Genomic DNA, 13,327 nt, shown 5'->3' with positions numbered 1-13,327 from the left:
TTATAGTGATATATATATCACTATATATTAGTGATATGTATATATCACTAATCATTTACTGAGCACTTACTACTACTCACAACAACCCAGTGAAGCAGGTGCTATTATTTCCATCAGTTTTACAGATACTGGGGCCAGGAGAGGTTAATAATTTGCTCAAGGTCATGCAAGCTGAAAAATATAGAGCCAGATTTAGAACTGAGATCTGTTGGGTGTGAGAGACCACTTGAACCATACTGCTTCCTACAAATTGAAAGGTGATCAGGGCCCGCCCGGTGGCTCAGGTGGTCGGAGCTAAATGTTCCTCACGCCGAAGGCTGTCGGTTCGATTCCCACATGGGCCAGTGGGCTCTCAACCACAAGGTTGCCAGTTCAACTCCTCAACTCCTGCAAGGGATAGTGGGTTCTGCCCCCTGCAACTAACAACTACAACTGGACCTGGAGCTGAACTGCGCCCCCCACAACTACGATTGAAAAGACAACAACTTGAAGTATACACTGTTCCCCAATAAAGTCCTGTTCCCCTTCCCCAATTAAAAAAAAAAAGAAAGAAAGGTGATCCATCACTTCCTGGGCACCTACTGGACCCCTGGCACTAAGTCTCATTGTTTAATAACTCACCTGATTAGAAACTTTAAGATTAGGAACTTTAAGATCACATTTATATTTCCTTAGCAAAAGAATGGTAACATTAATATAGTTGATTCCTTTGGCAACAGTTCTAAATAAAGACATTAACAAGAGTTGCCCACTTGGCTTAAAGTAGAAAGGCCCACACCCCAACGGAACTTCAGCTGACACATTAGATATCTCCCCTTCACCCCTCCCCAGTCACCCATCATCAATCATCTCCCAACTGGTTATCTTATCCTTAGAAAGAAACCTCTCTTTCACTCCCTCCTATCACCTTCCAGATCAACAAAAGCATCCCCGCCCTTCTCTTTTCCTTCTAAAGTGAATATTCTGCAATATTCTGACCCCAGGGGCACGTTAGACAAACTCAGCACATCTGAAATAGCTCAACCTGTCTCAGTACCCCCAAAATAGCTGCCAATAGAGGCAGGAGTTAAGCACAAGCTTTAATCTTTTATTGTTTAACAGAGAGGATGACCTTTCTGTTCTACACCAAGTGTGGCTTCTCCACTGCCCTTGGTGTCTAAGTCCCCATCCTTAAGTTAGGTGTGCAGTCCCTTAGGTGAACTATTCAGAGGCTAACCTAATTTGTAGAACTTGTTCTATGAAATCCTGGAATAAACTCCGGGCTATTTTCAGACAAAGATAGAGAGGTAGGAGTCTGTAGAAATGAGCTAGGAAGGAGCTTGAAATGCTTCACATTCCAGAAACACCCTCCCTTCCCCCTCCAAACCTCCCCCTCCCCCCCCCCAGATAACTTTATTCCCACTTTCTCAGCAGAGTTGGACTCAAACGAGCTGAAGCTTGGAGTCAGGCGGCAGTTACTGTGTGGGCTTAGATAAATTCCTTAAATGTGTCTGAGCTTCAGTTTGCTTATCTATGAAATGGGGTGACACCACCTTTTTCTTAGATTATTGTGAGAATTAAGGTATGTAGAACAAATAGCATTAGTGCCTGTACTGAGGAGTCCCTACTATCTTATTGAGGGCCCAGGAGTTCTTTCAAGGTCTAGAGAAGCCCTACACATTAGCTCTTGACAAATGTCCTCAAACAAGGATTGGGACAGGGACAATAACTAAAAGAGAAGTGGAGTTTTAAGAAAAAGAGTCCCAGTGATCCAGTCCGCTTTTATCAAATAGCTACTTATGGACTGGGTTTGGTGATCTAGGACCAGTGGGGGTAGAGTGGGAAGTGTACCTGACAGGAGACTGGGTCTGGGATTCTGATTCTGTGACCTTGACCAAGAAAGGTCAAGGGTTCCAGTACCATGTGGCAGACATTGCTTACTTGCCAGGTTGTGATAAGGGTCACTTGGTAAGTTTGAGGACTTTATAGTAGTTTTTTGACTCTACTCAGGCTCCATAGGAGTGCAGGCAGGCAATACCCATCCAGGTCCCAGCTGTAAGGCAGGAGTAGCTGAGGCAAATGGCCTTCTCCCACCATGATGTTCATGGCCTTGCTAAACAGCAATCGTTTTCCTTTGAGTCCCAGAGACGGTCTCTTTGGGTCAAGACTAACCCTCCCAGCCCACAAATGTGGCAGGGGGGCTGGTCATGGAACATTTGTTCCACTTCATCCCAGTAAGTGGCAGGTACAATGGCCCCAAGGAGAGACAGTTCCAAGAAGTGGTTAAGTGATGGAATTCCATGTTTTCCTCTTCCACACACCCCATGCTAACAAAACAAGCTGATCATTACTATGCAGTGGGTAAGACTTCCAGCTGCAGAAATAGGCAGAGCTGGTTTCAAATCCCTGCTCATTCACTTACTAGCTGTGTAACTTTGGGCAGTTTTGTTTCACTCTTAGAACCTCAGTTTCCTCTTCTGTAGCCCTGGCACGTGATTGGTGTGGCATAACATGGAGAAGCGAGCTTAGACATAGGCAGTGTTCTATCAGGAAGAGCTATTATTATAGTCTCCCCTCTTGCATTTACAGCAAGTTTATGTGAACTATGTGAGGGAAAGGGAGCCTTCATTTTCTTTCATTAATCCAGGGAGAAAGAAAAAAAAAATCACATTACATCACAAATTTGCAGAGAATGTTTAAAAAGACGTCCTCCTAAAGGTCATCATACCACTAAGTTAAGAACAGTACCGTCCTAAAGAATATACATAAGGCTTTATAGTTTAGAAAGTGGCTTATCAGCTACTACTTCATTTAATACCTGCCAAGCCCTTGTCAAGTAGCATTTATCCCCCTTTTACAGATAAGGAAACTAGGACTTAGAAAGGTAAAGCTAAAAGGCACAGAACAAATAAGTGGTGGAACCAGGATTTCAAGCCTCCTAACGTAGAAATTCAGCACTCTTTGTAATTCATAAGAGAATTTCATGTTCACCAAGTGCCGAGCCTACATTGTTTAGACATGTCTGAAATGGCATTTCAGGAACCCAAAGTGGAATGACCAGGTTAGCAACGTGGTTAGAGAAATACAACCCTTCGGCTCCCCTGTGGCTGCACTGAAATAGTCGTCCTTGATTCAAGGACTTGGTTGGGATAAGCTGCCCCCACTCTGACATGTTTGAGAAATCTTTTATTAGAAGATGTCCCAGAAGGCAACATTTTAAAATCAGGCGATCAATAATCACAACTAAATACAAAATTTCAGGTAAACTTGCCTTTCAAAATAAATCCGACTCTTGCAACAGAATTGCCCAGGAGTTTTTTTCTTGTACAAAAACAACACCACTTTGCAAAAGGCATACAAAAATACAGTATAAAAAAAAAAAAAAAAAAAGAGACTGCTCCCAGCATAATACCCAACAGCAGCTTATAAAACACAAGCTATTCAGGTGAGACATCAATAACCTACATCTCACCTGTTCTTCAAAGACAGTTCCAGAAGTCAGTTGGCTCCTGAAAACCATGCTCCAAAACATAGAGAGGCTTTTCTCAAACTTCCATGGGGGTTCTCTGAAGCCAGGAAACAACCTCAGAAACAGACCATCATGCATAATAGGTTTGGAAGTAGCAGCTGGCTTTCCAGAGCCACATATAGTGCTCCACCATTTTTTCCTCCCCCACTTTCAAACCCACAGCCAGCAGGCACCTGCTGCCTTGGGCAGAGTTCTGGAGGGGCTGGTCCTTCTTCCAGCCTAGGCTTAGGGACTTGTGAGGTTGCCACAAGACACCTGTAGGGTTGCGTGCCTTTCCCAGAGTAGAGGCTACACCTGGAATCCACTTGGAGATGCCAAATTCAGATGGGCCAAAATCCACCACGGTCCACTAAGCAGAGCTCCTGGAAACTCCTTAAAAACCCACCAGGAAACTAGGCCACCTTCTGGAGCACTGGATGAGTCCCAGAAACCCTCCCAGTAAGAACTTCAGTAAGGCCCAGATTCTGGGAGAGGGGTCTGACTCATGTGAGGCTGGCAAGGGCCCAAGGCGGGTGGCTACAGAGCCAGCAAGCATCTTGGAGTTGCACAAGAAGGACAGGTTTGCATGGTTTTAGTAGAACTTCAAACTTATCAGTGAGGGATTGAGATGACAGGGAGGTGAGAAAGAGAAAGTGGTACAGTTCTCACTCCTGAAGTGCCTGACATCTGCCTCGAGAGAAGGTTCCAAGAGGGAAAATACCTGGGCAGGGAGCAAGTTCGTGGCCAAGACACCAAGCCTTCCCCAGGCTGCAGGCTAGGACCCCTTTCCCTGTGTCTTGGGGAAATATTCTGACCTGTGGGCAAGGGGTGCCATAGAGCCCATTGCTTAACAAAGGCAGAAGGACACAGAAAAGTCCCTTGTGAGGACAGTGCTCTCTCCCTCAAGGAAAGAGCCCAGAGGGCTTTTGAGACAAAGAATGTAGAAGCCAAGCTCTTTAAATGTTCTCAAGGCCACAGCATTGAGTGTGGGAGGAGGGGTGTCATCTAACCTCATTATCTATCTATTCAAGGTTTCCAACTCCTCAGCTACTGTAAAGTGTCTGACAGTGAGGTAATGGTCCATGTTGATCAAGTCTGCGAGCTTGTCTTTACCCAAGACAGCTCGTGTGTCTCCTGGAAAAGGAGCCTCAGGGAGAGCTCCAGGCCCAGCTGTCCTAGCATCACCCCAGAGACACCAGTGGGAGCATCCTTTCCCAGCCTAACGCTCATCCGGAGTGTGAGATTTCATGCAGGCTGGAGCCCCCAACAACGTCCACCACCTGTTGCATAGCATCTGTCAGGCTTTTCTTCAGAGCTAGTGAGCTAGGCAGACCCCAAGGCTCCTCAGTCAGCTGTCTGCCTGAGAAGCCAAAGGTGCCAGAGAAGACACAGCACTCCCATGAGTCAGAGAAGAGAGAGAGCTGGGTTTCCAGGTTTCCAAGAATGCAAGCCCTTATTGTGTGTGCACCGGCTACAAAGCATTCTGGGATCTACTGTCCAGGCTAGCTCATCGTAACCAAGATGTGCAAATTACTAAGGGGGAGAGGGAAGGTTACAAAATAAACTCGGGTCTTTGTAAGACAGAGCAGTCAGGTTTTTTGGTCAGTTAGTAGCCACTGAGGTACGCAATTCTTTTCTGCAGTTGCTGCTGCCGGCATCGGAGCTGCCTTTTCTCCGTCGCCATCCTCTTCTCAGCCCCCACCAAGGCTTGCAAGTATTCCAAGGCCTTGCTTAGGATCACCACTTTGGGGGCCTTGGAGCAGCTGGCCAGGGTGGGTACCTGGTCCCTCAGGGCCAAGAACCTCGAGCGGAGGTCATTCCGCCTTTTGCGCTCCAGGAAGTTGTGGTTCTTCCTCTTCGTCACGTCCTCAGTGTCAGAACTGACAGGTTTGAGGTGGCAGGACTGGGGAGCCTCGCTTTCTATAGGCAGGGGGCTCACAACCACTTCATCTGCCTCATCTTCCTTCTCCTCTGGAACATCTCTCTCCAGAGCTTCTTCCTGGGGACCTCTCTCTGGAGCCCCTCCTTGGGAACAGCTTTCTGGAGGAAAACGGGCGGCATAGTTATGCTGTTGCTGATGGATGGAGATGTGGAAGTGTTTCATGCAGGGGTCCAAAGGGTCTGCTCTCACTGTGATGGTGACCGGCTTCCGTACCCCCAGGGACTGTCTCTTCTCCACTGTCACAACGTCGATTTCTTCACCCTCTGTCCAAGTAGAGAGACGAAGAGAAGAAACACACCCCATGAGATATATACAAAGACCCTATGCTGGGGCTTGGGAAAGAAGGTGACGTTTTCCCAATTTAGATATAAACAAATTGAAGTGAGGAGAAAGGCAGCTGATTCATTTGTAATGGGGTTAGGGTAGTGTGAAGGGGAAATAAGCAAGAAGGAAAATATTCTCCAATTTCCTTTTGCACAGCACGGCTTAGATAAGAACAAAAGGCAGACCCAAGCCAACAGCCCCCAGTCTGCACAGGCTCTCCCCTCCCCCACTAAGGGGATGGAGAAAAAGAGCTACCGGCCTGGGACAAAGTTTAGCTATAAAGATCTTCCCCAGTCGGGCTCTTTCATGCCCCATCAGAATTGTAAATGAGGGGTCTGTGGGCAGAGCTGCCCTTTGTTCCTGCCCAGCACAGCCTGCACTTGGGGAATTGTTACTTTTCACAAGTTATAAATCCTATTATTCCCCCACCTCTCTATTCTGCCATCTCTTTCAGCTGAAGGTTCAGAGAAGGGAGGGCTACAACCCATGGCTCCTCACCCACTGAGGGGAGGGAAAGGTTTCCCTTAGGGGCATTTTGCTCCCGGGTTCAATGGGTTTCTAAAGTCATCCATCATTTATAGGTCGCCCACCCCACCCCCTTCCCTGGACCAGAAGAGCGTTGGATTTATAATCCTAGGTCGGCAAAAGCTGCAGGAACTTCACAAAGGTACAAGCAACCATTTCCAAGCTACCTGTGCCAGGGTTGGTAACTGAGCAGCAGCAGAATGTTGCCATACAAGCGACCTGGAGACACCTGGACGTGCCCCCATCATTCCCTGACTTAAAGGTCTCTTAGGTTACCCCAGCCAGGAGAGAGGCAATTAAGGAAGAACCTTCCTGTTCCACACGTTTTTGCAGCCCCTCACATAAAAGGCCACTTTAATACATTTCAGCCTAACAACAGAAGAGCTCAGTTCTCTGCCTCTTTTGCATATCAGGATGCTTGAGCCCCTTTGTCAGGAAGGCTTCCATTGTGTGGACAATCGCATTATTTCTCCATTAATAAAACCTGACCATTCAGCCCTCCTGGCCCCAAGGCCTGTGATTGGCTGGCTAAGCTGTGTTTGGAATGCTGTTTTACCCAGCCCCTAGCCCCTATTGGCTGAGCTTTGCCGTCAGTCACTCTCCCCACCCCCCTCATTGTTTGCAATCTGTTGCATTTTGTTCTGAGCCATGTGGCCTGTGAGTGAACCAGGAGCTTGCAAACAGGTTCAGGTTAAAGGGCAGGTCAGAAAATGATTCAAGGAGGCTTCCCCACATCCCAAACCTTTAATATTTCAGTGTTACACCTCATGGCTGGGGCAGGCTCTGCCTAAGGAAGAACTAATGTAAGACACCATTCTCCTTTTCATAGAGTAGGGTCTAACTCTACCTAGACAAGGAAATGTCCTCAGCTGGACCAGCAAGGCCAACCCCCTCATGTGCCAAGGGAGAAACAGACCCCGATCGGCCGGCCAAGTCTACGCATCACTTTGTAATATTCTGGATCTCAAACTAAGGTCTCCAAACTCCCCAAAACAGTGCTCTTCCCACTCTATCACTCCATCAGCCTTTGTAGAGACGCATCAATATTTATTGGTTTCTTGATCTCAAAATTCCCATTCCAGCCATTAAACAAACACAAGCACTTGTAGAAAGCAAACAGGTTAAAAATGACCTTAACACAGTGGACTGAAAAAATTGACTTTTAATTTTTCTTGTTATCCTTATTTTTCCCAAGTGTATGACGACTTCCATACCCCATTCCTCCATTCCCTCTAAATGGTGGTCATGTAAAAGTTATTCTTAAAAGCAGCAGTGAGTTTTCTGTCCCAATTTCCCTGATGCTAGACTGTCTGCGCCCTATAAAATATTTCTCACGGGTACAGAGGTCTAAGAAGAGGTTAGGCTAAGAACAACGCAGTGTGGTTGCACAGGATGCTGAAGTCTGCCTCTGCCCTCAATGAGGTTTACAGTCGCATTCAAGGATGGAGGAGGAGGTCTGGAGCTCCCTATCTGTGACCCCTGGACTTCGCCTACTCTGGCACAAAGTAGGGGCCAGTTAACATTTGTTGAATGCAAGGAGGCAGCTCAAACTCAGATGGATTGGGAGGGAGTTCAAGGGATGCCTTTCCACCTTAGGCCAAAGCAACAAGGCAAGGTGTAGCCCTTCTCAGGTAAACTACCATGAAGACCCTCTAAACATCAAGGAAGAAGTGCCTGGTTTCGATGAAGGGTGGGGCAAGAGAGGCTGGCTATATGGGAGGAAGCTGGGGTTCACTTCTAAAGATTTCCTATTTCTAAGTCTCAGTTCTTCCATCTGAAAAAGGGGAGCATTCATTCCTTCCCTACCTGTCTCACCGGTAATGGTGTGGATGCACAAATGGTAAGGGGTTGGGAGCATTTTAGAGTAAAGCAGACAGGAGACCCGGTTTTTAAAAGGATGAAGGCTTTGCACAAAAGGCTCCTCAGCTTCTTCTCCCTAGGGGAGTGTGAGTTTCCCAGGGAAAGAGGCAGCAACAAAAAACTTCAAGCCTGTTGTGACCCTTAAGGGACCCCTTCCAGCCTCCGGAGGACAGAAATCCCCTGCAGTCCAATCCCAGTATTGTCCTCCGTAAGCGCCAAGCCTCACCCTGTCTCCCTTGTCCCCTGGGGCTCCAATCATCATCAAAGGAACGCTGGCTCCCACGCCACTTCTTCAAACTGTTTACTAACACACCCACGTGCCAGACAGACACCGCTGGGGGCTACACCGGCAGCTTCAGCCAGAGAAAGGGGGAGGTGGCCGAAGGGCTTGCGAAGACCCAGTACCTCATCTCAGACAGCGGAGCGGCAGTTTTGGCCACCCATGGGGTGCCCCCCTCTTGAATGGCCCGGGGCGGTCCTTACCCGAGTCGCTAGGGCTCTCGGACCCCGAGCAGGCCTGGGTCTTGGGCTCGCCCAGTGGACAGGGGGCAGCGGGCGCCGGGTTACCGGCTTCCAGGCTGGGAGCGCAGTCCGGGGCGGCGGGCACCTTGGGTGGGTTCCCCCGGGGCGCTCCAGTGGCGAGCCGGTCGCTCACCGCTCTCTCCAGCCGTTCCCGGGCAGAGAAGCCGCTCCACATGCAGTCACGGCGAATGATGGAGGCGTAGTTTCTGCCCCAACCTTTCGAGTGGCCCCGGGATTCTGCCTCGTCCCCGGCGCCCCCTCCGGGCCACGGCTCCGGGGGACCAACTCCAAGGGCTGGGTCGCCGGCGTCGGGACCCGAGCCCCAGGGCGGCGACGTGGGGGGTGACTGCACCAGCTCGAATTTCTTCCAGATGTCCTCGCTGGGCGCGGTGGAGCGGTAGAAATCCTCCCCACAGTCATGGTCGTAGAAATAGTGCTGGTACGAGTCGAAGTCCATGTCCGTTCCCTGCGAGAGGTAAGGGGGACGTGCTGACTGAGGTACCGGCCCAGGGAAGGAGGCGTCCCGGGTCTCCTCAGCACAGCCGGCTGCCAGGCTCTTGTCCCTCCCGAACCTCTGGGCTTGGAACCTGCGCCCTTCCCTCGCGTCTCGGAAAGTCCAGCCCTGGGTCAGTGTACCCGGGGAAGCCGCTCACAGCGCGCGGACGAGGCTGCGGGCGCGAGTTCAAAGCAAACTTTGCCAGCGCCTCCCGGAGCGCAGCTCCCAGGGCCCGTCGGGGGGGCACTGTGCCCAGAAGGCAGCCTGCAGCCCGCCCCCCGGGACCGACGCCCGTCCCCCGGCTGCCCGCAGCCTCACCTCGCTCCCGCCGCCCGCCACCAGGAGCGGACCGGCTCCGGGCCGGCTCGGGGCAGCCGGGCAGCCCGCACACAAGCACATGCGCGCCACCGAGCGCGCGGCCCGCATTCAAGAGCGCGCCCCCAACGCGCGTCCGCCCTCCCTCCCTCGCTCGCTCGTGCACGGCGGTCCGGACGCTACCGGGATCCGCGCGGGAGCGCGAGATGCAGGCGCATTGTTTCCCGGCCGCCTTATATCTCGTCGCGCGCCCGGGGATCTGGGACCAGGGGCGGGCCCTACAGGACAAGCCCCGCCCCAGACCCGTCCCCTCCTAGCATCCGACAGGTGGGGACGGTAGAGTCTCCGCCCCACCCCTGCTGGCTGCTCTCTCCAGCTCTATTCTAGTCCGTATACCCCTAAAATGAATTGCACACCCCATGGGGAGCGCAGGGCAGGCGGCAAGCTGATGCAGCCTGGAGGTTGCCTGGTGGGGACGTGACTCTATCAAAGCCCGGAAGGTTCCAGCTGGCTGAACTAAAACCGCGCTCCTTGCGCACTGTGGATTGAGGACTAGGGCTACTCCCCGCCCCGCCCTGCCCTACCGGCGAGCCTACTTCCCTGGGCTGGCCCGGCTTAGTGAAGGTGCGTCTGGCCTGAGGTGGGTGAGGTGGGGAAGCAGACGCACTTCCACCGCGCCACCTGGCGGCCCTCAGCTCTGAACTGGGGTTGGTCCCCCGGCATCCGCTTCATCACGGTTGGCCGGTTTCTTTAGCTACCGTAGGTGTTCCAAACTCGGACCGCAGCGAAGTGGGATGGTGAAGATCCTGGACTTTGGAACCTGAAACTTAACTTTTTCTGAGTCTGTTTCATCTGTAAGACGAAGAGATGGTAATACCTCACAGGATTGTTGTGAGCATTTAAGAAAATGGAGTATCTAGAGAAGAGATGTAGGCCAGGTGGAGAGGCCAGAGGAACCGACTGAGCCTCTGGGGCGGTTGGTGAGGAGGAGAATTTTTCCCTGGGGCCAGGCCAAGATCGAGACGCTCCTCCCTCACACCACACAAAAAACACTCTGTAGGAGCTGCACTAGAAGAAGAAAAAAATGGGGATTTGGAGTCTGGAAACTTTGTTCAAGCCCTTGCTTTGCTACTTGCTAGCTGTAGAGCCAAGACATTTGAAGCCTCTGTTTGCTTACTTGTAAAATGGGGACATTGCTTGCAACTGTATCTCTGGCCAAGATGATGGACATATAAGCCCTTTATGTCATCTTTCATACAGACTACCTTTGGTAGAAGAGGAAAAGCTAAACCATACAGTTATTTTATTTAGGCCAAGGAAAGTAATTTGGGATAGCTACCAATTCATCTAGAATTCTTTACCTGGTATTCAAGGTCTGGTCCCTGTCTACAAGCAGCAGCCTGATTGTCTGCTGTCTGTCTTTTTCCCTTCCATCCCTGGGGTCTAAGAACACCTACTACTCACTGTTGGCATCCCAACAGAGGGAAGGGAAAAGTGCAAGCAGTTCAGTGTTGTTGGAACATGGGACACAAGGTGTGAGTTGATATATGGGTTGGGAAAAAAGACAGGGAAGATGACACTCTCAGTTTTGGATATGTTGGGTCTAAGGTGTGTGTAGGACATCTTTGAAAGCAGCACCTAGCTCATATTAGCTTTGTAACCTCAGTACCTTCTGGCAGGTATTTGTGGACTTACTGAATGACTCAGCCAACCAGATTTTACTGAGAAAGCCTGTGTGCCCTGTTTTTTGTGAACAGAAGACCCAGATCGGAAAGGTTTTAGCTCTGGTTGCAGCCCTGAGGCAGAGGCATTGGAACTGCCTTTTGAGGACTTGTTATCTGGTCCACAGATGTTTGAAATTGTTGCTGTACCAGTCAGAGTTCTTGGTGACAAATGGCAAAAAACAGCCCTAGATAAATTTAAACAGAAAATCACGTCACTGGAAGGATTTGGGATTTAGAATCCATGGGAGGCTGAAAATCTATGCTTGGAAAATGGATGTTCTTTATCTACATGAGTCCTTACTCAACAGCGCCTCCCCATGGTTCATTGTAGGTGATACCTGAGGGTAACTAGGAGGTGACCCCACCTCAAAAACTTGCAAAAATAAGTTGTCTTCTGAAGGTTAGGCTGTTCCTTCACTTTGCACACTTTGTTTAATGTTAGTCTCTTCAACAGATTGTAAGCTCAATGAGGGCAGAGACGTGTCAATCTTGTTGACCGCTGTAACTTCAGGGCTCAGAAGAGAGCTGTCACATCATGGGTGCTTTGTAAATACATTGCCTGTTTGACTGGACCCAAACCTCTAATGCTTTAAAATAGAGATAAATGTCAACTTAACTGATGGAGACAGAATGTCCATCCTAGCACTGTCTGGGGACAAAGATGCTGGTCCAGGAACAAGGGAGATGGAGGCATCCTTCTTTGAAACCAGCCAGTTCAACACCCACTTCACTCATGCTCTGGATCACCAAGCAATTCACTGAAAACCACTCTGTTCCCTTTGTAGATCTGCCCCCAGGGAGAGAATGCACTTATCAGCGAACTAGAAGATCCGTCGGCTTCAAAGCCTTGCTTCCCTTTACAAATTAATGAATTGGCATCTGATTTGAAATATCAGTCTCATGAGCCTGGTTAATGTGTGTCTGTTCCATAGAGATGCTGCCGTTTTTAGGGCTAACTGCTCTGGTTTCTGAGGAGATCTCTGGACCCAGGATGGCGATGAATTCACCAAGGTAAAAAATACTACCCTAGGGAACACTTAATTTTTCTACAATTTTTAATTTCCTTTACTTTTCTTAAAATATGTTTTTAATCAAAATAATACATGTACATAGTTTTTAAAAATCAACTAAATGTATGACAAGGTTAAAAAAAAAAAAAAAGGGCAAGCTTCTGTCCTTCCCTCACCACCCCTAATTCCCACTCCTCAAAAGCAGCTACACTTTTAGCTGGTGTTTGTCCCTAATATTTACTTCCATGTATTGACCAATCCAGATAATCTACTTTTCCTGATTGTTAGATTCTTATTGACATTTTAAAATGTGAGAAGAAGATGTAGCTCTTATAGTTCTCTTCTTATCCCCATATATTTGGTCTTCCCTTATTCTCCCAATAGAATTATAATTCAATTTTAAAGTAAATATTCAATATTTATAGTATTTTGTATGATTGTGGAGTAGTCTAACTACATTTCCTTTCTTATACAATTTTTTTTTCAGAGTTACATTGTCTCATTTTTTTCTCTTGCTTAGATTTCTATGCATATACTACGAATTTAACCCTACACATTCCCACTAGAGCTACAAATGGTCAAACATGTGAGGTAATCATTCAGTTCCATTATTTTCTTGGAAACATCTCTTCTTGGAGCCCTTTGTCTTTCTGTTCCAATTTGAACTTACTGATCTCTAGACCTGCTTCACAACTGTCATTCTGAAACTTCCCTTCACCAGCATCCCAGAAATTCCCTTTGCTTCTTTCTTGTGTTGGCTCACCTGTTTTCTGGAGCTCATTTCTTCTTTCTTGATTTACTTCCTCCCATCAAAGGAGCACATCTTCCATTAGCTGCCTGAGAAAGGGTACCTGAGAAGTGAAATTTAGAGACCTTGCATTTCTGAAATTCTCTATTATACCCACACCATTGGTTTGCTAGTTCGATGGGGTATAGAATACTAGATTGGAAATCATTTTCCCTCAGAATTTTAAAGATACTGCTTTCCTGTTTTTTAGCAACCAGTGTTGTTATTGAGAAGATTGATATCATTTGATCATTGATATCATTTGTCCAAACCTTTGTATGTGACCTATTTCTCTCTCTGGAATTAGGAGATGCTCTTTGTCTTGGCATTTTTAG

General features: G+C 48.5%; 1 protein-coding gene across 2 annotated transcripts; it reads right to left on the bottom strand.

Annotated features, from left to right (window-relative positions):
• Positions 1–3,155: 3,155 nt before the first annotated feature.
• MYCL (MYCL proto-oncogene, bHLH transcription factor) lies at positions 3,156–13,025 on the bottom strand (the record flags this gene model as incomplete). Of its 2 annotated transcripts, none has more annotated exons than XM_081055551.1 (3): positions 3,156–5,692; positions 8,622–9,126; positions 12,969–13,025. In XM_081055551.1, 3 exons carry the CDS (start codon positions 12,984–12,986, stop codon positions 5,094–5,096), a joined length of 1,122 nt encoding a protein of 373 aa, XP_080911677.1. In that variant the 3' UTR covers positions 3,156–5,093. The 2 variants fall into 2 exon arrangements, with proteins under 2 accessions (XP_080911677.1, XP_080911676.1); XM_081055550.1 differs by lacking the exon at positions 12,969–13,025 and adding an exon at positions 9,475–9,582.
• Between the last annotated feature and the right edge of the window lie 302 nt (positions 13,026–13,327).

This window comes from Rhinolophus hipposideros (assembly GCF_964194185.1).
Source record: "Rhinolophus hipposideros genome assembly, chromosome: 8".
NCBI lineage: Eukaryota > Metazoa > Chordata > Mammalia > Chiroptera > Rhinolophidae > Rhinolophus > Rhinolophus hipposideros.
Note: the sequence above shows the minus strand (reverse complement) of the source record. Positions and strands in the feature narration are given on the sequence as shown.